This window comes from Ammospiza nelsoni, chromosome 6 (genome assembly GCF_027579445.1).
Source record: "Ammospiza nelsoni isolate bAmmNel1 chromosome 6, bAmmNel1.pri, whole genome shotgun sequence".
NCBI classification, from domain to species: Eukaryota; Metazoa; Chordata; class Aves; order Passeriformes; family Passerellidae; genus Ammospiza; species Ammospiza nelsoni.
The window spans coordinates 39053916-39081339 of record NC_080638.1 but is presented as its reverse complement, the minus strand read 5'-3'; the positions used below and the strand labels follow the sequence as shown (position 1 = coordinate 39081339).

At 36.9% G+C, this 27424-nt stretch overlaps 1 protein-coding gene across 3 annotated transcripts in view; it reads right to left on the bottom strand.

The window, feature by feature from the left end:
* NPAS3 (neuronal PAS domain protein 3) overlaps positions 1–27424 on the bottom strand; it is a 586683-nt gene that overhangs the window by 14050 nt on the left and 545209 nt on the right. For all 3 annotated transcript variants that reach the window (XM_059475172.1, XM_059475171.1, XM_059475170.1), the window contains 2 exons: positions 16505–16698; positions 11757–11863 (listed from right to left, as the gene is read on the bottom strand). In XM_059475172.1, the coding sequence (XP_059331155.1) occupies positions 11757–11863; positions 16505–16698 (301 nt within the window). The remainder of the gene's footprint in view (positions 1–11756; positions 11864–16504; positions 16699–27424) is intronic.

The following is a 27424-nucleotide window of genomic DNA, read 5'->3' as shown; positions in this document are numbered from 1 at the left end:
GTTCCCAACAGAGGGATTTCAGTTTTCCTTGGTAGCTTTGTGCACAGCAATATTCTTGTAGCAGCGGAATGAAGGAGGGGGAAAAAGAAGAAACAGTCAGTGTTCTTTGCAGGAACCTATTTCTGTTAGAAAATTAAAATAAATCAGTACAAGTTTGTCTTCAGAAATATGGTTACAAATAGAAAAAGAACATAGTTTCTTCCTGTAAGGCTGTTCTGAGAAATCAAAGCCAAAGCTTCTAAATAGTGAGTTGTGTTTTAAAAGAAGGAAGTAGCTTAATTCAGTTTGAAGAGGAGATGAAGAAATTGTGTATCAAAAGCAGTCTTTTAGCAAAGTCTCTTACAAAAGGACATTTTACTCATGTGCATATGCATTTAAAAGCTACACTATATTGCGTATTCAGGTAAGTATTGAGTAAATAGGAAATGATGAGATCATCTTACATATTCACACAGCTTCACAAAGAGGCTCTTTATAATTGGTGAAAATATTGAGGTTACATCTGCTGTGCTATTCACCCTTCTCCTTGAAATACCTTTATCAATGACTGGATGGTATTGATACTGAACTCCTCTCATGGTAAACTTATAAGAATATTTTTAATTTACTGCACGAGGTTGAAATTGCTGTACTTAATGCTACAGTCAGATACTTAGCTGCAGCCACAAGTACTCTTTCTACATTCACAAAACTGGCAGACGAAACATGAAAAGGAATACTGACTCTTTAATCTCCACTTCTCCACCTAAGGCCCAAGGCAAGCTGACAGGGTAACTTCGTTCTGGAAACAGAAGGGTTTTTATTTTTTTAATTCTGGATTACTTTTTCTTCTGCTTTTGAAAACTGTGGGCTATAGGGGAATGAACCTGGCATAGACTTAAAACAAGAACAAGTTTCTTTATCTGAAAAGTTACAGTCCTTGATGCTTACAGGAAGGTCATTTTCAAACCCCACAGGAAAAATAGCATCACAGCCAGAAAGAGTGCATTAAGTGCCTTATTTGCCTGTAACAGAGACAGTTGTCCATTTATAATAGCTCTGAGGATCAAGTGAGTCTTTGATGTTGCAAGGACTTTCCTATAGATTTTGCAATTAGTGAGCTAGATGTTTAAAATAGTGGGTATCCACTATTTTAGCAATGAAAAATATTTAGCAATGTTAAATGATGCTTGGTACAGAATCAGGAGCTAGATGATAGCAGACCTGCAGACATGTGGTGAGGAATCATATGTCAGCTATGTAACTCTCCACAAACAACTCTATTTTTGGATCTACTGCATGGGGTAGAGGGAGGAGGAGGGGACTTAAGCCTGGACAGTTTGTGAATGCATTGTCTGCCTGGTGGGCCAAAAGCAAGGCCTTCAGAGCAGATTGCTTGGTAAAGAATGCCAGCTTCCCATCACAAGAGTCCCCCTGGGCAATGCTGCTCTACCTCTCTTCGTTGCACACAGCTCCGCACCAGCCCTGTCTGACTTACTGCATCTCAACAGAGTTCTTCTAGAGAAAATTCCAAAGATGAGAACTGCTTTAAGAAAATGCTGGTGAGGCTTTAGAAAGCTGTGTTTTATTCACAGCACACAACAGTAGAAAGCCCTGAGTGCTGGACAGAGAACATCTTTTTTAGCATAGGGTAGAAAGCAATCTATCGTGTCAATACCACTGACTGAGACCTGGCTGCCACTGTGATATGAATATCAGAGAGTAATAGTTGCAGGTTTATAAACATAAATTCATATTTTCCTACCATAAGCAGGAAGTAGCAGATCAGGTTCATGAAAGAAAACTGTACTTCACTGATATTCAGACTCTCACTGAACTTCTTCATTCACCAGGGTATTCTTTTAGGCATCTACAGTCACTCTAAAAATGCTAAGTATGGCAATCGATTCATTGCTTACTTTGCAATCTGAAATACTGTTTAATCTTCCAGTGTAGAGATGTTACACACATAAACACGTGATAAATTAGGCAAAATTAAGTATCAACAACCTTCAGAAAAAAAAAAAGAGCCTTAATCAAGCATTTAGAAAAATTTGAAACCTTAAGAATGTTTGAAAACTAAGCAACACTTTTCCTGTCCCTTTGCAGAAAAGCAAATGTTAAAAGCGGTCTGAGTCTAACTATTAAAAATGTGAATTCACATTAGGATCAAAGTTTGTAACTTGCCAAATACAGTGAGGAAGGCCTTGCATGCTGCATGTGAAAATTTTCTTAGATTAGGACCAGGAAGACGTTTTGTTAAAAATCAATTCTATGTTATCAGTTTACATGACATCAGTTCACAGTAGCAGTGCAAATTTATTAAAACCAAGCAAAGACACAAAAATTAGTGTTTCCCAGCACCATGGAAATCTTAATCTCCTACTTGAACAGCAGAGGCACTTTTCTCTCCCCCTTCTTTTTGTGATTATTATAACATACCATTTTCCCATGGCCCAATGTTTGAAATGGCAACTTTATAATTATGCATAACCATGAATATTAACAAGACTATATAATTCTAGGTAAAATGTTTATTTCAAAATGTTATGTAGGTATTGATCAAATGGAATGCAATGTATTGCTAGAGGCACTATTCAATGGAAGCTTATGGCATGCATATTAGAATACTGTTCTGTGGTTTCTATAGATAAAATTGATGTAAGTAAATGATATAAGTTTATTTTATGACAGACTGGATTGAAAAATGAGCAGCAGATTTTTCTACCTAGGATTCTCTAGGCTTTCTTGTCTTTTTCTTAACTTTTTTCCCCCTCATGATTTGTCTCTCTCCCCATGACTTCAATCCTGCCATAAAGTGATTTTCTTCTGTTAATATTGAAACGGTCGTTTAGAAACCCAAGCCTGCTTTGAACACCAACTTCAGACAGAACTTCCATTATCATTAATGAACTCTCTGTTCAAACTGTAGGGGAAAATGAAATCCCAGATCCAAATTTTGCCCTTAGCTACTAAAACTCTACATCAGAGGAGAAATTTGGCCTTGCTTGCTCAAGAAACTGAAATCTGTCCTCCATCTCTCCACTAACATTAATGTCCATCATATGACAACCTATGTAAGATTAATGATTTTAGAATATAACCCTTTCCATGCCAAATGTATCTGTGGACTATACATAACTACATCTCCCAAAAATAGGGAAAAGAGACTGAAGATTCATGGAAGCAGATTGGCAGCAATATTAATTTTATCTTTGAATTACCTACGTTAAAAATGGTCTGTTTCAAGGGATGGGATCCCTTTAAACATGCTTTCATTTCTGGAATAAGAGTCCCTGTTTGGGTGCTTGGGCTGAGTGAAATGAGTGATTTCCTCAGGCTGATCTCTAGAGGAAAGGCACCCAGAGCACAGTGTCATGGTGGTATGGCACAGCTGAATGTTCAAACTCCCTCTAACCACCACAGAGATGGCATTCCCATCTCACATCTGACAGCAGACGTTTTTGAAACATACTGTCCCTTTATACCACATGACTTGTGAAAAGTAAAAAACACCCAAAGATTTACACCTTTCCACAGACCTTAATAAGATAGTTTAGTGCTAACCCCCCCACAGAAAACGCAAACAACACTAACACAACTTAGTAAAATAAAAATAAAAGAACTTTGGAATAATTATGCACCTTGTGATCTCAAAAACAATACTTAGCAACATATGGACATTGAGTTAAAAGGCTTCAGGTGTTTTGAAGGATATTCCCAAAGGAATGAAGCAAAGTCCTGTACCAGCCCACCCACTTTATAGGTTATCAGGCATCAAAACCAACGTGGACTCACCACATGACGCATGGATGGCAAAGCTTTGGGGGATTTATGCAGGTTCTTTCAAACGAGTGCTAATAAGACCTGCTGCCACACATTTGATATGTTCAACAAAGTTTACTGATACAGTTTTCCTATCCTTACAGCCTTGAAAACTGTCTCCCTTAGACACACAAGGTCAGCAGTCCAGATCTTTGAAAAAGAAAAAGAAGAGAAATAGCCCACAGCACTAACAGGTTTCTAAAATCCTGGAAAATTCTGCAACAACTCCATCATACCTTCATAGTCACATTTTAGGATGGGGTATTTCACAGCCTAGTAAACTACAAAAATTCCTTAACCCATTCTTGGATTTTCAGTGGGGTGACACTGATTTAGACTATAAGGTTATGGAAACTTCTGGTCTTGGTAATCTTGGAGACACCCTCAACAGTGAAGGTAGAAAGGTTTGTGACTGAAGTACTTTTGTCCTTTTTTAAAATGCCATACATTTACATCCTCTAGCAAAAAGCACAGAAATAGCTTGGTGGACAGAATGAAGGTGAAGCTGCTGGATGTGTACCATAATGTCATTTATTCCCATGGCTTTGCAATTTAACATATGCTTCTGCAATTTATCACAAGAATAATATCAAAATCTAAATTATTTTTTGGGGTTGGAAATTTTTAACACACACACAAAAAAAAAAAAAACCCTTTAAAAAGACCCCAGAAAATTATTAACAGAGAATCTGGAAAACACAGAGGTTACCAGCAGAAGTCAGGGCACAACCTTGACTTTATAACCCCTTAATGCAGAATGTATTTATACAGCTGGTATTATGTACACTTCTAAGGTCAAAATAGGAGATTTTGGGTGCAAACTTCAACTAACTATGAGCTATGGAAGACACAATTGAAAGCCTACAAACTAAATGTGAATGTACTAAATCAGTATTGTATTAGATTTAATTTGAAAATAAAATAGCATCAGGAATTAAGTTAAAGTGTTATTGATACAAACAATATCTGAGGCATCTTGCAGTATAACAGTATATTGCTAAGCTACAGAAGGCAAAATTCTGCAATAGGTTTAGCAGCTAATGATTTAAACAGCCTAAAGATTTATCTTTGTAGAGTTTTCTGGTTTGTTTACTATCCCAAAGATCGGATTCTCCTGATAAACACTTATCTATTTTACATATAGAAAACATTTGTCCAATAGAAAAAAAATTTGCATTTGGAAAAATTAAGGTACAAAATACCACAAAGATTGAAAATTTCTTGGGATTAAAAATGATTTCTGAGTATTTTTATGGTTAATGGATAATTAAACCACCAAATATTACAATAGTAACAACTGTTCTCCACACACAGAAATGTAAGCATCACCTGTGAAGATATGAGCCAGCCATGAGTTAATAGTGTATAAAACAAGGGTACAAGGCACACATAATTGCATACTTCAGATTGTTGTTCCCCTTCTTTTAAAGTACCTGGCTTTGTTCAAAAACACAGACAAACAATACGGCTAGACAGACCAATATCTCATGTAACCCAAAGAAGAATTTGCAGGAGCAAACACAACATCTTCAGGATTTCAAAGCATGGCTAAAAGACATGAAAATACACACTCTTGGGTAGTAACCTTAAGTTTCATTAGGACTGAAAAACAAACACCAGGCATGTGCTAAAACCAAAGTCCATGATCCTTTTTTGCCTTGTATGAAAAAAAAAAATCTTTCTTTACATGCTTCTATTTCTTCCGGTTTCTTATCTCCTGTTCCCTCAATTTGCTATATCTCCACCAGCTCCAGCCAAAAGGACTAAAGCGTGCCAGTGTCCAACACAGAAATCTTTGCAGGTCTATACTATGGACACAGAGAAAGATTGTGCAGGTGGTCAGACAAGCACTTCTGCAATACTTTGAAAACAACATACACTAGGCTGTCATCAGGGTGCCAGTTGGGCTTAGTTTAAGAAATAGCTAAACCCCTGACATTCTATCAGCCTAATTTAGAATCAATCTTGCTTTCCATCGATGATAATAAACTTGTACAAACATGAGATTCATTTGTATATTTTAGCATTTTATTTCAGTCCTGGAATGTAAAACCTGACATTGGAATCAGTTTGATTTTTTTGGTTATTGAAGATATTAAGCACTACAAGAGCATTGAAATTTCGATCTGATTAGGATAAAAATTCCTCAGGATCAAAACACTTCTTTTTTTCCCCCTACAGTTTTACTAATTGTGAGCTACTTGACATTGCAGAGTTATTCCACAGCATGATAGCAAAATATGTGAAGTATTTTACTGTTAGAAATTATCAACTCATTCTATTTGTTTTTCATGTGTTTGAGGTTATTAAGAGAATAAAAAATTATAACTGATGTGCATAAGTTAAAAGGGTTAGTTCAACTACAGCTGGTAGGCTAAACCACTAAGCAATATTTTGTAGAGCAATAGATTTTTGTCTACTGAACATACATAAAAGAAATCATGAATATATAACTGATTTAAAAGCAGACTGAGGGGGTAATATCCCTTGAAAAATAGGGGAGCCATGGAAAAGGTGAATGTGGAATAGTTTATTTTCAGAAAGACTGGATTATTCTAACCACTGGAAACCAGATAAAGTAGATGAGAGGGAGTGCTACCAAACATACTCATCAGAGACTTTGCTTTATGGGAAATGAACTGCCCTGGCTCACTGTTCCTGAGGAATTGTATTTCTTATAGCTGTAAATCAATTCCTGAAGAAAGAGGATGATATTTTCTAAGCAATAGCTGACGACAACGGTATCTTTCTTGTCAGAGCCAGGTTTTTGAATTCAGACCTCAATTAGGATTTCAAAATGAAAAAGCACATATTATATACCAATACCAATTGGTATGTACTTCTGACAGTGTTCTTGCAAACAATATATTAATTTTGAAATGATGGCATGTTATCATATATTTGCCCAAAAGTATATTCATGGTTGCCTTCAGAGGTCTCGACTTTCTTCCTCGCTGCTTTCTTAATGACCTTCAATGAACAGTAATATCAAATACTTGGTGTTCAATGAAGACCATTAATTTTTTACAATTAAGTAGAAGACACATACTCCTGCTGCATTTGACATCCTCTCATTCCTAGCATGAATTGAACTTCTTAAAAAAGCTGTTACACACTTCTGAATTCTAACAGTGTCAAAAAAAGGGAAGCACACATGAACAGCATTGTACTCCTGAGTGCAGCAATGGCCCTTGTTGTGTTCTATAGAGAGTGCTAAGACCTGATACAACAGTGATTTCATTGATCTGCATGATTTCTGGTGTTGATTTGACATCAGATGTATCCTGCTAGCTTTAAGATCAGGTATTTTTGTCACTGATGTCATAAGAACAAGGCCAGTTCTATTCATGCTTGGTGAAAGTGTTTGAACTGCCCTATGCCTGACACACACTTCAGTCCTGCAATGCTTTTATGCAGTGGTGAGTAAATAGAGAGGATCCTGTCACCTTCCCCATTCTTACAAGTGGTAAAGTAGAACTGGGCCATGAGGGGTCTTTCTAGGCTGTTAGTTCTATACGCATAACTATGAAACACAAAACATTCAATTACAACTCTTTCATGGCACATAACCCAATGAAGAGCTCTGTCACAGAATGAGGATTAGAGACTGTATCTGTGCCAGGGTACAGCCAGACCTGTAATTTTTGAGCGTTTGGATTGAAACAAAAGTTGTTGCAGCTTGGCCAGTTTCTGTGCATTAGCTGAGCCAACAGCTGGGTCATGATACTGGATGTGCACAGGCTGTTAGACTAGAGAACATTTTAATTATGATCTCTGTGAGAGAGACTTGATTTATGCAATGATTCTACCAGCAATTTGTTCAACAACCATTGTGAAGATGAACAGATAAGAAGATTCCCAAACTCCTGAAGCCATGAACCATTTCAAAACAGGAAAGAGCTTAATAAGGTAGAATTGTAACACCAAAAAATTGGCTGAGAGATTTGTGAAAAAGCATGATCATTCAAAGTTTGAATGAAACAGAAGAGAAACAATTGCCATAAACTTTTTTTTTCTGTTTGGAAAATAATTATATTTCAATAGCGTATGTTATCATGCCATGTATTATGGTGTTGCTATAAATGCAGGCAGAGTATGAATGTTGTTTTATTAATTCAAAAGGGATTCAAGGCATAACTTACATAAATCTCTTAATAGAAATTTTGAACTTAATGGAATTTTTGCTATTTACTTCACTGGGCTCAGAATTTTAGTCCACAAAATTGCTTTTTTAGGGCATAACGCCAATGTCCATTGAAGCCAATGAAAGCTTTTCCAGTGACCATAACTGACCTTTCATTAGGGCAGTAGCTCCTTTACAAAAGCCTGTTGTCACTGCAATAGTCTTGCAGACCTTCTTCACAATTGTACTTGTTATGGTTGCATTCCTGAAACTGCTTTTGTCTTCTTTTATCTGAGATAGAGTTAACAAGGCCTGCTTTTCTAAGTTTCTAATGGGCTGCTATGATCTGAAGCCATCAATAGCCCTCTTCATTTTTTTTCCTGTGTGATTTTGTGCAATGTTTTTTTCTTTGCTTGTTTTTCTCTTTGATATTTTTGAATATCTTGGATGAGAGGGCAGGGTATAGTGGTCTTACTTTTCTCTTATGATATGTTGTCAGTAAATAGGCAGAATAGCAGTTTTACTTATGTTTCTTTTACCCTTAAATTTACAATTGCAATTTGGATTTCTTCTTGTTTTAATCATTACAAATTATTTTATCTCCTGTAAAAATAAACCAAGATTTTTGGTTGCATTCTCCATCAAACACAACCTTTTCAGTTTGCTACTTTCTCAAGTCCTGTTTCTTTGTTTTCTCACCAGTGTTTTCTATCCATTACTTTAGCTTCCAAGTCCTCTTCAAAATATTGCACAAAACTGCTTTTTTTTTGATTGTTGTTGGTTTATTTATTTTTTCCCCCATTGTGATCTCAAGCAGTTATTTCCTATGTTGTACTGGTAAATATCCCATTCTCTCTGTTTTGGGGAGCTAGTTCTGCTGGGTTCCACCTTCCACAGCCAGTGTTTGCCAGCTCATGAATTTTAGCTCTAATTCTAGTTTTACTAAACCAGGAAGATTTTCTCCTTCTGGTTTGGTTTGAATTTGATTTTATAGGATTGGCAAGTTGCTACGAAGTAATTTGGGGTTCTACAATTTTTTTCTCTTGGTTTCTGTACAATTTTTATTGTCAACTGCTAGAAGTTGAACATCTCTCTGGGCAAAGATATGAACCATGTTGGCTTCTGCAGAACTTATGTACTTCCCCAGTTATTCCCAAGACTAATTTAAACTTGAAGGTCTTTCATAAAGAGCGTGAGTTTGAACACGAAAAGACAAAGGCAAAGCCCTGTATCTGGGATGGATGGATTCCCTGCTATGCTACAGGACTGGGACTGGCTGGCTGGGTTGCTGCTGTGTGACAAGGGACCTGGGGGTCCTGCTGGACACGATGCTAAGCATGAATCAGCAGGGCTGTACTGGAGAGTGTACAGCCAGCAGAGCACAGAAAGTCCTTATCCCCCTTCACTCATCACTCTTTAAACTGCATCTGGAATCTAATTTTAGGCTCCTACCATAGGAAATATATTGATAAGCTTCAGTGAGCTGAAAAGAGGTCTGTCAAGATCCCCAGGGGCTGGTGTATTTGCTCTGTGAGGAAAGGCTGTGGAACCAGGCTTGTTTAGCCTGAGATGAGGCGACTTCAGGGGAACCTACCAGCATATCTGCAAGCAGGGTACTGCAAAGATGGAGCCACGAGCTGCACCATTAAAATGGGGAAATTCCAACTGGATAGGAGGGAAAAAACCACCCCCAAAATCACAGTGAGGATAACTGACACTTATTAAGATAATTGGAACAGGTTACTCAGAGAACTTGTTGAGAATCTGAAGTTTTTCAACATAACTACACAAAGTGCTAAAAAGTTTGCTTCAAATTAGTATTGATCTTGGGTTTTTTTCTGGTTTTTTTTTTTTTTTTGAGTATTAGGTGGAACTAGATGATATCCCAGAGTTCCTTCCAACCTAAATGATTCTATGAGCATCTTGTTCCTATAAGGCAAGAACACAAATATACATAAAAGATTTAACTAGCCCTGTCTATTGAAAAAAAACAACTAGCCTGGCAAGAATAATTATGCTATAGCCACATGGCCAAGTTTGTGAGCCCTGCTATGCTGGATGTTGAAAGTGGGAGAAATCTCTGTGTTTGTAAAGTTTGCAAACCAATCAGCTAAACTGGACATACAGTGAGAGCAGGAATACAGTAAGTTGATTTTCTTGAAGTCATTCCTGTCTTTAAGGTCTCCTGAGTCCTAGTCCAGTGCTTATATACTCGACCATACTACAGTCATACTCTCTGCATAGATCTTGAAATTTTCTGAAGATAAATGTTTCATAAAACATATCCTATTTGAGAGAGAAGTGGTCATGTAGAAGATTAAGGTCTTTTTCAAATGGGATGTTCATCTATGCCAGGTGGTATGGGAAATCTGAGTCATAAATATCTTTTATTTCCTTGGTCAGATAGTGCAGTGAAAGTGCAACTTGTCATTTTTGACTTTCAGTTTCAAGAGTACCAAGAATTTGAGTTTCTGAATTTGTTCCTTCATTTCTCAGCAACTGACATATTCACCTGGTTATTAAATGCTTAAAATTTAAATGACACAAAATTATTTTATTTATCCCTTTGGATAGTTGATTTTTTTTTTTCTGCAGAAACATATCTAACTTGATTTTATGCCAAACACATTTAACATTCTAGAAACTTTTGTAATCTTTACACAGCCTAATACTGCTGTTGGCTGCCATATGTTGTTATAGAAGCTGTCCCTATTCTCCTGCTTTCCGGTCAGTTATACTCCTATTTTCCCTTGCACATCATGCACGGTAATTTGGGATGGAACATTTTTTTCTGCTTTCTATTGTAGTCATATGGTTTTGTAAAATCTAATTAAATGTGGCTGCATTTGGGCTGCTGCCCTTTTATTAGGAAATGTTAGTAGGACATGATGCAGGGGGAGCAGAGTTATTCAAATCTGTGACTCTGAATTTAAGAAGCAGTTTGCAGATCATCTTCTGGATTAAGAAAAACACCAAAGTCAATCATAAATGCAGTCAGTCACTGAAACTTCCAAAGAATTATCTGGCTTCACTGCAGGCACAGATAAATTAGAGATTATGGGCCTAAGTCTTTTTTCGCACAAGGGTAAATCAGGAGCCCCATCACTGAAGTCAACAGATCTCAACAAGAAAAGAATTAGGCCCTATGGCTTTTAGTAAGAGGAATACAAAGAGTTTAATTACAAGGAATCATGCTGAACCTCCCTTCCCCCATACACAGACACTGCACATGTTCTCTGGTAAGGTTTGTCTCTTGCAGCATTTTTGTACTTCTGTTATCCCTATCCCAGTCAGATACTCCCAGTGTGCATACAAGAGGGACTTAGATGCTGTAAGGATGGGGCCACTTAGATATTAACACATGGAGTGGTGAAAGCACTAGTAGAGCTGTAGCTCAGTTCTGTATGAAAAAACCTGGTGAAATCCCAATTATGCTGCAGTTTTTTGTCCTCTGTGTTATGATTCTGAAAAACCCAAAATCCTCAAAGAGGAGGAGTTCCTATTCTGTGCCAGGGAGGGAGTTTCTCATGTAAGCAATGCCTCTTTAAGGATTAAAATAATGCATAGCACATGTAAATTAACAGTTGCTGGAAATTCAAGTAATACAAATATAATGCTTTATTTCCACATATTTAAATGGTCTTATATGTCTATAAAAAGACTGGAAAATAAATCACACAAAGAATTACATTTAAACCATCCTCTGTGAAAACCTCTGACCAAAAAAAAAGCAGGTGTAAGATGAAGATCCCAATTGTGCAACATAAATTATAGTTTAGGAGCAATCAGCTGTTGTACCAGATAATTTGACAAAAATGGAAGTACTTACAGTCTAAGTGACTATGTCTAATGCCTTCCACATCTTCAGCATGAATGAAGTGGTAACATCTCTTTCCTACAATATCTACAGGGGTCAGATCCATGTAATCACTAATCCTAAAAAGGAAAAAGAACATAAAGCCTATAATTCAAGAAAGAAAAGAACAAAAGAATTGTCAAATGACTCAGAAAGTTAAATCTGCTAAAAAGTTTTTTCAGCATTATATCATTTGAATGGAATATCTGTACAAATGAGACAAGGCCTTAGAGGAAAATAAAGAAAAAAATCTTTTAAAAGAAACCTAGAAATTATTTTATCTATTTAACTAAGTGGAAAATTAAATTCTAGTGCATATTCTCCATATAGCATAACACCAGAACAATATAATTCCATGAAATTGTAAAGCATTAGTGACAATCCAAAATCCTCATTAAAAGACTAAGATGATTCAAGGTTACATAATAAAGTAGAAACATGTTATGTGTATACCAAATGATTAGAGACACATTTCATTTCAACAGATTGGTCTTCTATTGAGTATATTCATGAAAAAGCTCTTCAACCATTTCTTGGCACCAAGTCCAAACTCATATTTCAAGGGATATAATTTAAATGCTGAGACACACAGATGCCTCAGGGTGTTATCTTTTTTAGTCTAATTCATTTGGGAGCTCAGCTTTCACTCTGGGTCCTTTCAACTGGGACTTTGTTGTTTATTGCACATAGAAACTTTAAAATCTATTCTGCAGACCTTTGTGTGCGTGTGTTTCTGTGTCTGTGCACTTGTGTCTGTGTGCGTGTGTAAACTCACATCGTGGAGAGTCAAGGGGTCAACCTCCCTAAACACAGTACAGACATTTAAAAGAAAATTGGAAAATGCCCCACTCAAGCAAGAGTTTGAAACTATGTCTGTTTTCTAGACGTAGGATACTTTTTTTAGGGTTTGAAATAATCTGCAATGATTATGGTACATTCTATGATAAAATCAGGTAGAGGAAATCCCACCCTGCCAGCCTAGTAGAAAGGGGCAATCTCTAGGCAGGCCACTACCCTGTGGTCCTATAAAACATATGCATAGGCTTGTGTTTGAGCAGATCAATGGTTCCACTGACTTACAGGACTGAAATTTAAAGGTAGGTATATGGTACAGTGTTTTGATGAATTTGCTGAAATTATGCACACGTTCGTAGGCTTGAGGTTTGCTACACAAGGCTGCTTCTGCATATCTGAAGGATCTACTGACAACCACTGTCAGGGCCAACAAGTCAAACCTCTGCCATGTGCTCATTTCTTTTTGGGCACATATTAGCAGATGTGGTATCACAGTCCACATTAAACTGGCTATTGTCTCTTTCCAAATGGTCTTCAATCCTCAACAGCTGAAAACACACAGACTGATCATGCACTCTAGCATCAGTCTCTCATTTTGCTTTTAGTTATTTATCACCATCTGAGATGATTTTTCCTCTGCAGGTGCTTTTCTCACTCCACTGACTAATAAAGAAATCCCAGATTATCTGAGATGGTGAATCTTAGAAGACACAAATCCTACATTTGCAAAATAGACACAGATTAACACACCGCATTTTAGGCAACAAAATTTTAGGTCCATATTTCACACTCTCAAATAAAAATATGAATTTTTTTGAATAGCCAGTATACTAGCTAACAGATCTTGCCTCAGAGGGAAGCTAATGTCTGGCTAGTTTGTGCACTGAGTCCAGGATTATGAAGGAGATCTCTTCATTCTGAGGAAAGTAACAAGATGCACCCAAAGACTTGAGTAATGTCATTCCTGCTCACTGCTGTTTCAAGCAGGCAACCACTTGGAAAAGTAGGAGTACTATTGATCTCACCCCTGCTGATCCAATGGTCCACTGTGAGCATTCATTTCAGTTAAGTGGCATGGCTTCTGCTCCACACTCCCTGCAGCTGCCAGTAACTCCCCATTGCTCCATAAATAGTGCTTACAGCTTGCCCAGCATGGATCCATTTTTCTCTGTTTTCATCAATGTTGTGCTTGCTTTACTGTGGCACCGCAAAGAATTTCGTAGCTGCCCGCAAGTGCCAGGAGTCAAGCTCATATATTCAGGGTGGGATACTTATCTCCTTTTCTATAATCCCAGAAGAGAGATCCCAGTGTCCCTGACTCAGAGAACAGCCTTGGCAAACACCCAGATAATTAATCTGACAGCTTTAATCAGCTGTTCTGTTAATTCCTTCCCATCTTCTGTTTTTTTTTTTTTTTTTGGTCATTTATGCAGTTTTTACAGTCATATTCTGCACTGTAGCTGCTGTGAAATCCAAGTCCTGTCAGTCTTATTTCATTTTAGATGAGTGGAAATCCTGCTGCATCAGTGAGACCACATTCACCTCCCAGCACTGGCAGAAGTATTTCTACTATTTGAAACTAACTTTATAAAATATTTTAAAAAGATTTTTAACAATGACACAGGGGCTTAAATTGGAATTATTGTAGCATGCATTCAAGTACCACTATATGCATTCTGCATTACAACGAGACAAAATACATAACAAATAAGGAAAAGTTGCTTTATAATGCTGCCTTCAGCTAAAAAATTGAAAAACATTAATAAACTCAAGACTTTCTTGCTGTCTTCCCACAGTTTACCATGTTTTATCAGCCCTTCCTATGTGATTACCAATCATTGCACTTCACCTGATGAATTTTACAGTTTTTAGTGATGTCTTTCTCAGGCATTTGGAAGTTTTATTGCTACATGAATATAAAGGGATGGTTTGAGAAAAATGTTTAATTAAAAAAAACCCCACATATACAATTCAGGGCTCATAAAAATGCCAAACTCGCAGCAGAGAAAGCATAAGTCATCCTAATTTGGCCTAAAAGTTCATATCATTCTTGACCTGATGGAACAGTTCATTTTTCACATCTATTTGATTCCTGGCTTTTTTTATGGAGGTTGCCAATAAAGGCAGCAGTAAGTGCAGGTGATTTTGTTAAAAGGGAATTTGTTCATTAGGAGCTGGATAGATACCAGCAACTCACTTCACAGAGGCCTTTGAAAAACTCTGCAGTGGTAGCAGCTTTCCATTACTACCTAGGTAGGTCACAGTGAAATCAAAGACTTAGGGAAAAGTTTTGTTCTAGATCCTATTCCTAACCCCCAAAGCTCTTTTGCCAGCATCTGGATAGTCACTGGCTGGATTCTCAGGCAAAAAGCCCAAACTTTAATGCCATTGTCCACTTTTTCTGTGACTTTGTGCAAACCACTTTCCATGAAGCAGTTTTTCCAAGCTTAAAAACAAGAATAATATATTCACTTTTAGACAATGATCTGGAAGTGTAGATGAAGTGTTCTCTCTAATAGCCATGTAGTATTTTAAAAAGTATTCCAGCAGTGCAGCAATGTGGCAGCAAAGACAACCTCATAATTGAAATCCAATATTATTTCAAGTTGTTTAAGATCCTGATTCAACAAAACAGTTGAGTTTATCCTTTTTAATAAAAGTTTATATTGATGTGCTATCCTGATCACAGGTATTCCACTATTATTGAGCAATTATGATTTTTCATATCAGAGAGCTTCCAGCCATCGTTGCTGTCACAAGAAAAGCTTGCAGTAGCCACCTTGTTTCTTCCACTTTTTGATGATGTCCCCTTCACAAAATTTATTTTGGCTGCATTACCTTCCTTCTTCCTTTCCAACCTTTTCCCCATACCTTGGACTTCCATCAAAGGACCCAGACTTACTACATGTAATTTCCTTCTCAGATATTTTCACTCTGAATACCTATTCCCTGGATTATATTTTGATTTTTCAAAAAATCTGAGGTCTTAATGGTTTTGATCAGCCCCTCTGCTTCCCAGCTCTCCCCCCACGCCAGGCACAGCCCAGGCCCCCATGGCAGTCAGTGCCCAGCTCCCCACAGCCCTGCCTGGCCATCGGCCCTCCTGACCCGACCCCTTTCCACTGCCTGTCCTCAGGAGATGCCCAATGCCAGGGGCTGGAGCTGCCCCTGTGCCCCCAGCTCCCCTCTGGGGTGGTGGATGGGCCCTGGCTGCCATGTCCTGCCCTCACAGGTAGCCATGCAGAGCACCCAGCGCCACGGGCACCCAGCCCCCAGGGAGCAGGAGCTGAATTTAAATCCTCTCTTTCCCCTTCCCAGATCACTCATCACTATCACACAGAACACAGCCTCCCCCAAACAACTCTTCATCACCTGTTCCCATTTCACTGCTGCCTTTCCCAGTATGCCCTTAACCAATTTTATTCTACAGTTTTCCCACCTCTAACTGCAACAGATCCCACCTCTCTAGCCTACTATCTAGGCCATCTGTGCTTCCGTTCCGTTAAACACCGAGCATGATAGCTGTAATCTGCAAATTAGTTCAAAAATGGAAAACTTTAAAACTTCAGACCGAAAAACTTGTGGAGGGGAGGATGGAGGAGCATAAGGACAGGCATACAGGTCAGACCAACGTCTGTCTAGTCCCAAATCTTGCCTGTGAGAGGGACGGTGAAAGACTGTAAAAAGCAGAGAAAACTCAGAGGAATATTTCCTGGTGTATCTTCCCTTATTCTAGAAGACATCCTGCAAATTGCAGTTTTAAATTTACCTTTATCTTTTTAGAATGTAATGAAAATGAAGGTAGCAATGATGAGAGTGAATTCAGTGTTCTCCTACAACACCAAGATGACATTGCAAAAGTCAAAAACTTCAAAACTTCTTGCCAAGCCCATAGAACAAAGAAGTAAAGGATCTAAAAGCCGTACCTATTTTCACAGTAAATGATATTGAGGTCCATATTCACACGAGTGACAAACATGTGGCAGTCAATCCTGACTTCATTAATTGTAGGAGGTGGCAAAGCATGAGCAACAACAACAAGTCCCATGATTTGGCTGGGCACTGTCCGTCCGTGTGACAGCGACACTCTCAGACGTAACCGGCCTGTTATATGAATCACCTGGAAAACAAAACCAATAAAAAATACCAGTGAATTCTGAGTGCAGCTGTGACATCAGTTTCTTTTAAAGGATAGTTGTACTGTTCCCCACAGATCACTTAACACTGCCTAAAATTGTACCAAGTAACTGCCAGTATCATTGTTAAGCTTATTAATATTGGCTGTCAACATGCCCTATATGTCCTCATGGCAAAAAGAACATAACAGGAAAATGCTTCACATTCATCAAATAAAAACCTAACAACCCAACAACCTGTGGTGTTGATTTTTGCTGTGGTGTTTGTTACACAAAGAAAGAAGACTACAACAATGAAGTAGAAATTCAACAAAAAAGAGAGTCAGATAAAACTGAAATAATGAAGCTGAAAATTAATAAAGTAACCATGTTATAGTATTTGGAAATTGAATATGACATAAGACTACCAGTTTTGAAACATAATGGATTTCATTGAGTTGATAGTCACCTACACCATGGAAACACTGTTCACTGCCTTGAATTTCTTCTTTGTGGCTGGCAAATTGAGAAGCAACTGCCTACAGGTGATCTGTGAGCTCAGGCGCAGGATGCATGGTCTTTCTGCATCCGCATTAAAACATTTAAAGAGTTGGTAGATGTGTAATGCCTTTGCCTAGTGCACCAGGCATGCATGGAGAGCTCTGGGGGTGGTGGTTTTCTTCCATATGCACAAGATAATACCAGAAGATGCTCAGATGCAATAGCATCCATAAGAACTGCATCCCCCTTCTAAGAGCGCTGCCTGAAATAGAAAACTGAATCTCTGGGAAAAGAATTATTCACCACTTCCAGTTTCACTCCTTCAGGAGTTCTGTGTATAAAAAAAGGGGTTGTTTTATCCAGTAAAATAATATAAATACAGAATATTGAAATGAAAATCAAACTGCAGTTCCTGTACTCATGGATAACAGATGCACAGGAATTGGCAGTTGCTGGCTGCCACAGATTTTCATCCTCAGAATGCAGTATATCATCAACATCAAGGGAACACTTCCAGGAGATGAGGGCCCCTTTTCTGTCATCCCAGACTCCCTACCCAGAGGTCAACAGAGAAGTTAGTTGATTCCTGGGTCACAGGAGGAGGTGAGAAAAATGTGGTAATAATTGTACTGATACTCATCTCACAAAGATAGAAGACAAGCCCTTTACTTCTGATCTGAGATTGATAGTAGAAAGTGAGAGAGAGGAAAATGTGTCATTTTTAAGATTGCAAATCACAAAGTGCATCCAAATTAAAATCCAATTAATGCTAGCAAATCTGTGATGTAAGACTTGAAATTTGTTTCTTTTTTTTTTTTTGACCTAATCACTGAAACATCTCCTCTCACCACTATTTCACATTTTGAGCCTAGCCAGTGTGGTGAATCTGAATGAGGAAGGTGATTAGCTGCTGTGTATGGCCATTTCAGTTACAGGTTTCTGACCACCCATGTTTAAAGTAACTATTGCCTAAACTCACACTTAATGCACCTTTCAAGGGCAAACTACTCTATGAATATCTGAAAAAGTTCCTAAAGGCAAAGATGCAAAAACAGCATTTCAAACCCACTTTAATTATTTCTTTTTCTTAAAACCTCATTAACTAATAAGAAATAGCTAAAAGAAATAGGATTAACTTCACAGGAGGGGCAGTAATAGTATATTTTGCTCCTTCGAGCTAGGCTTGCATATACATCTCCTTTTTATCATTATCTGTCTCTTTATCATGCAGTTTCAGCTTACTGCAAAACTCAAATCTGTAAATGCTTGGAAAATGCTGATGGATAACTGGTAAAAATGTGAAAATTTATCTTATCCTGAACGTGCTATACAAAAGTATCATTTTTCTGCTGGTTTTTTTTTGTAAGAGTCCTTATGCTAATATGTTTGAAGTTGGCATGAACACTTCAGGGAATTTTTAAGCTATATCATATATATATATCTCTTTGTATTTTTCTAAACCTTCATGTCATTTGCAGCTAAATATCAAAATGATTTGTTTTTGAACAACTGTCTATTCAGGCAGTACCTCACTTTTTTTCTGATACTTCATCTGAAATACACTTCAGATATAGTATTGCCTAAGAGACAGTTCCAAACCTGCTAGGACCACCATATATTAACATTGTTGAATTTCAAGAGAATTTGCTTCCATATTCAAATTATTTAGCATGTTCCTAATTCCACCATGGATCAAAACATGTTCACAATTCCCATATGAAGTAAAATTTTAGGGGTCAGCACTCAATTTCATTCTGATTCTCTACACTGGGAAAGGTACAGCAAACTACCCACCATTTCCAGTGCCTGTGTGCCTCTAAAGGATCTGTATTTCCATGCCTGAAATCCCCTTCTATGACAACATTAGTTAAATTGGTAGTAAAAAACAATTCTAACTGTCATGACCTTGTCTATATTGTGAGTATTGCCACTTTTAACACTGGTTCATTTGAACTGGGATTAGGGGTGATAGGAATTATAGGGTCAATTATCTCCTGTAGCTAAAATTAATCTCTTTATAATTCAATCCCACAGCACTAGTCTATCACATCCTAAAGCAGTATTATGACTTTAATGAAGCTAAATTGCAACAATAAACTATTTTATGAAGGACAATACTTGGCTCCAGATGTAAATATATCGTAAGAATTTGCTAGGAATTTCCTGAAAATAAAAAGTAAACACAGCTCTTCTGTGCAGTTACCTTTATAAATGCTTCCTTCTGAAAAGTTAGTCCTAATCAATCTTTATCTTCTTTCTACTAATGCCATATGAATAGACAGGCACATTTAGATGTCACAGCAAGAGAAGACAGTGATACTGTGTTCTGTCTATTTCGAAAAGGTGGGTGAATACCATACTCCTGATCACAGGGTCATCAGAAACTTTGTATGTCAAGAGCTGTATACAGATTTCCCCATAATTTCTTCATCCACCTTCAGAATTAAATTAATGACAAGACTCCTTTTTTATGTTGCTGGGAGCTGGACTGGGTTAACTGTCCAGAAATTTCTTGCTTACAAACTGTTTATTAGTAGGTGTAACTATGATTTTATGATTCATACTACAGAAGCCCAGGGAAGTCTCATGGTTGAAATAAGTCATGTGACCTGATCGAGACCAGAATTTTCCTTATTCTGATCTATATTATTGCTTGTAGTACAACCTTGGATAGGCAGGTGGGTGAAGAAAAAGCATTTTGTGAGACCAAAACTTTTAACACTGAGAAATTAAAATAACACATATACTGTAAAGACGTAATGCTGAAGCAAAACAAATACTGTAAAAATTGTATGAACTGCTTAATTGCTTTGTTTAAAGCAAAAAACCTAAATCAACTTTGCCTAACACACTAATATTGGGAAAAAATTATTTGGCTTTTATTTTTAGCTGATTAGAAAATGGATTTGCAAAATATTGTAAGTACATGTAAACACATGAGTTTATGAGTGTGGGAGTGTTAACAAGCCACACTGGTTGGACAAATATATATTTCTTTTCCCTGCCATATGCTCTCTTTAGTCATCTGTTAGTGATATGCTCTTAGATGTGCTCTACTAATGTCTACTCATTATAAACAAGCACATCACAAAGACCTTGATAAAACCTTCCCTCTGTCAATACTTAGGGAAAGTAAAGCCCAGCAACAGAAAAACACATCTGGAACTTGCTCATCATCCTTTAAAGCTAAATCTCACCTCTGAAGATGGAAATACTTTCTTTGTCAAAAGATATCTTTAAATATTACATCTATTTTTTCACATACATGTGATGTCAGAGTAAGGACATGCATTACCAGAGGCTATAAAAACCTGCAAGCATGAAAAATCTGTGAATTTCACCTTTCAAATGTCTCTGTGTGCTTCAAAACTTAAACTTAATTTTGAAACAAATTTCTAAACTACTTCTTTTGTTCTCTGTGTAAATGATTATGCCAATTTATTGTGTGTCTGAAACCACAGCACCAGCAGAAGCTGTCCCTCCAGCTCATTTAATGAGACATTAAATTTGAAGTCTTAAAATTATTGTGTAGAATAATTTTTTTAGAAAACAATCACATATGAAAACATCCAAATTATTTAGTGTGTGCACCTAGGTATTTAGCTATTTTATAAACAATTCACACACACATTTATTCCCCTTTTACAGAAACAACTGTTTCTGAAGCATATATATATGTATATATTTGTTTTGGTCTCAAATATGTTAGTTTATACTTACAAAATCCACATCTAAATCTTTAAAACACAACCAATTTAAACTGATGAAATTGGCCAAAGAAATATCTTACAAACTATACCCATAGCCTCTCATTTTTCCTTCAAAGAGTTGTGTGTTCCTTCACTCACTGATACACATCCATGCATCTCAAAACCTGTCTGTGACACCAGTGAGACAAATGTTTTTACACTCTGCAAGGTGATGAGTTCCTACATGGTTTCAGGTGATTTCTAAAGTAAGAGTGAATATTTGGAAGCAGAATTTCCTCTGGACTATGAGGAAAACAGAGCCCAGTGTTGCATTGGGAGTTTATACAATGGCATCTGAAAGTTTTTCCTTTTCTGACATAAAAATACAACCATTCAGTATAGGTTTCTTTATTTACCACACTTCTCTTCCTTCCTGCTCATGTCACACTGAAATCACTACAACATTTCTACTTGCTTATGTTTTCTCATGGTCAGAAATTGTTTGTTTCTGTGGTTCCACAGCCCCATCCTCAATTGAGATAAAAGCCTGCTCTCCCAGTCTTCATGAAAGCTTTGGGAGAAGACATCATTGGCTTATATTTATCATTCAGCAGTAGCTGGGAAATGAGAGGTCCAGTAAGGCTTTGAGTCTGCAGGTCCTGTAGTACTTCATCATCCCCTTCTCAGACTTACTGCATTTCTACAACCCCTACAGTATTACTAACAGGAGATCCCATGGAGCATGACATTTGGGTGTTGAAAAGGAATGAGCCACTACAACTGTAATATGTTGGATCACCCCACATGTGCAGCAAGTCTGAGATGTCCCAAATGCATCCAACTTGCTGTACACAGGCCAATCAAGCCTCTATTGTGTATACTTAGCTTAACACACAGAGGACACATTGGGCTTGCCATGTGCACTTTACATGATGGGTTTCATCCATTGTGTCAAGTAAAGTTTGTAGATCTATATTCCTGTTGAATCAATGCTAGACTTGCTATCTCTTTTAATCTATGAAATAACCATTTTATCATTTTCCCTTGTTAACATCAGCCATCTCCAACCTCATAAGCATCATCTATCTTTTCTCTTGGACAACGTAACCAAATAACCTGTCTACTTACAGTAATTGTTCTTAACACTTACTTGATTCAAAAATTTGTTACTTCAGTTTTAGCCTAAAAAAAATGCCTGTATGCTGAAAACCCTGTATATCTGGGGTCTTTTTTTCAACTACAGTAGTCCATTTAATGAAGAGCATTGTGTCTACAACCTTGTCCTATTATATCAAGTCTGCACCAGAACTAAGAAAAGTAGTACTTAGTGCAGCTGTCACTGTTACATTCAGAACCATGGTGGATGAAAATAAGACAAGGCAATATAGTCTATGACTCCTGAGAAACAGCTTTGCAGTCAGTCTTGATTGAGTTAGGCAATGAATGCCATGTGAAACCTCTGTTCAGAGCTGCAGTCTTGAGCACCCATTCAAAGAATATGAGTTGGATTTCAAGGAGGGGGAACATTATTCCTAACACATACATAGTTTCAAGGTCAATAGCCTCTTTCCCATCTACAAGTACGTTTAAAATCCCTTCAGATACACCTGCAAAAGACAGTCTGAAAATGGAAATGGTATTTACATTTAAACAGCATATTTGGTCTCAGGACGTATTTTATTGCTAAAAAGTCAATACTAGTTTTTGGAGACACTTTAGGCTTTCCCCATCTTTCCTCTGTTAGCACTCTCTCAAATAATAAGATTCAAATCCTATTCTACTGCTTAAAATAGTCACAGGCAGAATTCAGGCTAATCCTGAGGGTATAAAAAAAAGTATCCTTATGAGACCTCAAACTTATTGGTGCTTAAAGACAAGCATCATGTGAGAAACAACCCAGTGTGGTAGGCTCAGTTCAAAGCACTTGCTGAATCCCTAAAATGACCTGAGCAGAATATTATTGATTGCATATGGGGAATCTTGAGATCAGCAGCAAGCACAATAGCCACAGTCACTGTCATTCACTTTCATTTCAAGTACACTACAGAGAACAGATCTCTTCTGTGCTAAAGTTACTGTTTTGAGCGCACATAAAACAAACTCCTTGTTTCTCAACCTCAGCATGCAGAAGGTTTATCTCCCACTTACCTCTGTCTGGATAATGAACTTAAGAGAAGGTAATGGGGACAGCTTTCTAATGCTCCAAAAAAGAGCAAAGGTAAAACAAGAACATGAGATTGCCCAAGTTACACTGGTTAGGATAAGGCTATCTTAAGAATACTCTGTGAGAATAATAGAAGACTGTTGTGTGATAAACAACTCCTAAAGCTGTCATCCAAAGAACAAAACAAAAGCATTTTCAAAAGTGCACAAATGTTTTTCAAGAGTTATCAAATCTTAACAGACTGGGAAACGATCAGAGGTTCCTCCAGTATTTATGGATTCTTTAGATTAACATTATTAGATCCTACATTTATGGCTTTTTCATTCTGCCATATGACACATGTACCTTTTTTTATTTGGGATACTAGACAAGCAGTTACTCTTCAGCACATAGTAGAGTGTTCTGGGCTGTATATGGGCACATATCTGTCAGTACTGCCATGATGGCTGTCATGTCAGAATTCTGAGGTCCAGTCTTGCACTGGTGTACATTGCAGTAGTAGAAGTTGCACGATCAAGTCTGTCCTTTCAAAAGCACATTTATATTGTAAAATGTATTAATGATAGGACATCCTTTCCTCTGTTGTGATTTTTCATTAATTACAATGGATTAGCAAGCTGCTTTTCCCTAAGCAAAAGATGTTGAAGAGCTGACATTCCTGAAATCAGCTTTATAATATAAACTCAAGAAATATTGTGTTGAGTTAATAAATATATTTTTTTCAGTTCAGGACATTATAATTTTTCAGTTATTTTGCCTTATGTCACTGCAAAGTTTTCTATTTTCATATTATGCTCCTGCAATAAGAACTCCAAATTTTCCACTTTTAAACAGCATCCTTTAAATATATGCAGTATTATTAATTTAAATTATTAGGTTTAATTTTAATACCTTTGAACCTTTAATAGATATCTTATTAAAAACTCTATCAACACTGTATTGTCTTTTCATAATGGAAAGCTTAAAAGCATTTGAAGATCAACATTAAAAAAATGGAAAAAAAAAGAAACTAAATGAAATCAACACACAGCAACCTGAAAAAGTAGCCATAAAAATTGGGTTTATAACTGAATACTTTTTGAAGTAATTGGCACAAAGACTGTTCTAGTGCAGATTGCTGCAAGAGCGCTCTTGGCAAGAACATCATAAGCACTAGCAAAACTTTAATATGCTCAAACAGCCAAATACAAACTGACACCAGGAACCCATGTGTGGCAACAAACAGGAAAAAAATAGAGTATCTCAATTTAATACAAACCTACATACAAAGGGATCAATTTTTACAATTCGTGGTTTAGCATACAATACAGCTGTCCTCAGAGTGAATATAGAGTAGCTATACATAAGAAATTAGAATTATCAATTCAGGGGAATTTCTCAAGAGTCCTTTTGATATGTAATACAGCAAATATAATGACTTAGAAACCAGACATCAATGCATTAAATGAGATCAGGTTGAGATCTATTTAGAAAAGACAGGTTTAAGCTGGAAAAAGAATCTCTTTGATATGACCTCCAGAGCAGACCATTTGCAGAAGGATTCAAGATGAGCAGATTTACCCTTGCATATCTGTTTGCTTCACAGCTGCTTTAAATATAAACTCTAAAATTTTTAATATTGAGTTACTGAAAAATTAAGTCTGTGTAGTAAAAAAGATTAAGAACCTGGGATTTTCTTGCACTTCTTGTAAATGTTATAAAGGATTTTGTTGAACTCAGAGGAAAAAATGAAATATACTTAATTTAAAACCAAGCTAACATAATTATTTATATAGGATTTCTTATAGAATCGGGCTACTGCTGGTCACGTTAGGAATCTGAAATGTCTCAGAATTTTCAGTAGTCTGCATCTCTAATTCGTGGTCAATACTTATTTAACCCTGAAACTCAAAAGATCAGTTCACTTTAACAGATTTGCCACTTAAAATCCCTTTGTGTTCAAATATGTTGCATTTTTTTTCTTCATGGAATGTTTGAAGTTCCCTGTAAAAATAATGCCTTGAGGATATTTTTTCCTTAATACTGTTTAAAAAAAGTTGAAAGCATTTAGCTATTGAAGTGTGCAGGGTTCCAGTAAAGGAATAGTTGTCCCTGCCCATGAGCAAACTCTCTTGAAATTCACTATTCCAGAACTCTGTTGCTTTTGCCAGCAGTGAAATTTAAACTAAAAAAGGATTTTTTTTGCATTGGTTCCAATGCAGTTTATCAGAGTATTGGGAGATGGGGGGAAATGGCTGCATCATTCTGAAACAGAAAGGGTGAAAATGTTGTTCAAAAAAGTTAGTTTCAGCTCTGTATGTTGGGGCAATCAAATCTTGTTGCACTAAAGACAGCTAAAAATAAGTATACTTCAGATGTAGTTTCTTTATTTCTTTCTTTGCAGGGAGAAATAAAGAGATTCTTTTAGGGTTTTTTTTCCTACTGTTTTGTTTGATGTAGTTCTTAGCAGCCCAACAATTACCTTAGGTGATTCTCTGCAAGGACTTGATAAGTGAGAAAGGACTAGATAAAACAAAATATCTGATATTAATGTATTTTCCTACACACAGAGAAAAAGATATAGAAAATGCTGCTGTCTGTAAAGACAGAAATGGATTCCCCAAGTCACCCTTGATTAAGACAGGAATGTTTATGTTCTGCTCAAGCTCTCCACCTGTGGTTGCAGCCCCAGAGCTCATTCTGAAGTTAATAAAAAAATTACATTTACTCTTCCTACTTTTGTGACTAAATGGGTAGAAATATATCAGTGAGTTTTGCACATGGTAAAGTAGGGACACACAATGGAGAAGGATGAGGACAATTATTTGAATGTCTTTAATGCTAAGGTTCCTCTGCTTATGCTGATGGTGTCTGGTGTATGCTCCCACAGCCAAAAGCAATTGTTTTGTTTATTTTAATGCTTGTATGCTTTCCCCTAGCATGGCACAATTTTTTTCTGGCTGTATACAGAACACATGGTCTACCCAAAGATCTTAGACAACAGAATGTGTGGGCTAACCTGAAAAATACCACAACTGTGACAAAAGCAAGAGTGGATTAGGCAAAAAAAAATTAATTTCCATACTTCATTAATATGCTTTCACTTTCCTCACATCAATGACACATATGAATCTAAATGTAAAATTTTCAGTATAAAGGGGGAAATAGACAGTAAGGAATATAAGCTGATTTTATAAAAATTCTGACTGCAAATTTCAGAAAAGATTCTGCAGGTAAATAATAATGCTTCTACATCCAGATGATGAAAATGAATGATCATAAGAGGAGAGAAAAACTTCTTCTGGTATGTCTGCCTAGATCTAATGTCAGTAGCTCTCTGACTGTTCTCAGTGTTAATTTGAACAGTTTTATATACACTTCACATGGTTCTGATAAAGAAAGTAGCATTGAAACTGCTACTTTACTCTGTAAAGCCCAAAAGTGGCTTTACAGAGACTGCAGAAGGCTGGGGCACACCATGACAGCCCCTCCAGAGGAGCAGCCACATGTACTGCCATTAGTAGACAAAGTCCATCCATACGAGGGATGAGATTTCTCTTTGAAGAAAAAACCTTTATCCACTTGGAGATGGATGGTCTTTGCAGAGCTCTGACCTTCTCCTTGACAGCTACAAATGGACCACTATCTATGATTTGTTTCTATAATCCACTTAATGCAGCAAGCTAGATTATAGATAGCAATTTATTTGTAAAAATCATAATAAACCGCTATTGTTTTAAATGCTAAACATGGATAAATGGGGAGGAAAAACTGATGAGACAAGGTTCGTGTTCTTGAATCTACACCAAAGAATTATGGCAGACTCTTGCTTTATCTGCATTGGAATCAATTTAGTAATTTTTAATTCACTGATTTTCTCTTGTTTGCTTAACATTTATTAATTGATTGTCACTCTCATGCAATTAATTCAAAAGTTGGCAAGTTTAACATGCAGAGATTAATTTTCTTTTACTAACCCACTACTCACAACACTTTTTTTTTGGAAAAACAGGTTACCAAGAAATTACCACTACATCAATCATATTTATAAATGAAATACAGTAGGGGTGTTGCATGCCATCTGTCAATCCACACTGAACCTTTACTTATAATTGGCTAAGTTTTTCTATGTAATTCAATAAAATAACCAGAAAAAATAGGATAGCTCTGTCTTTCACACACTGCAGTCCCAACCAAAAGTCAGCCTGAACACCTATGACTTCTCTCTGCAAGGCTGGGAATCACTCATTTAAGAGTATGAATTTTAGGTCATACAGAAATAAATGGTATGCCTGCCCCATCATCCAGTGGTCACAGGATCTGCACCTTTACAACAACCTACAGGTTCCTCAGCTTCAAGTGTTTCTCATCTGGAATGAGAGCCACTCACTTGCCCTT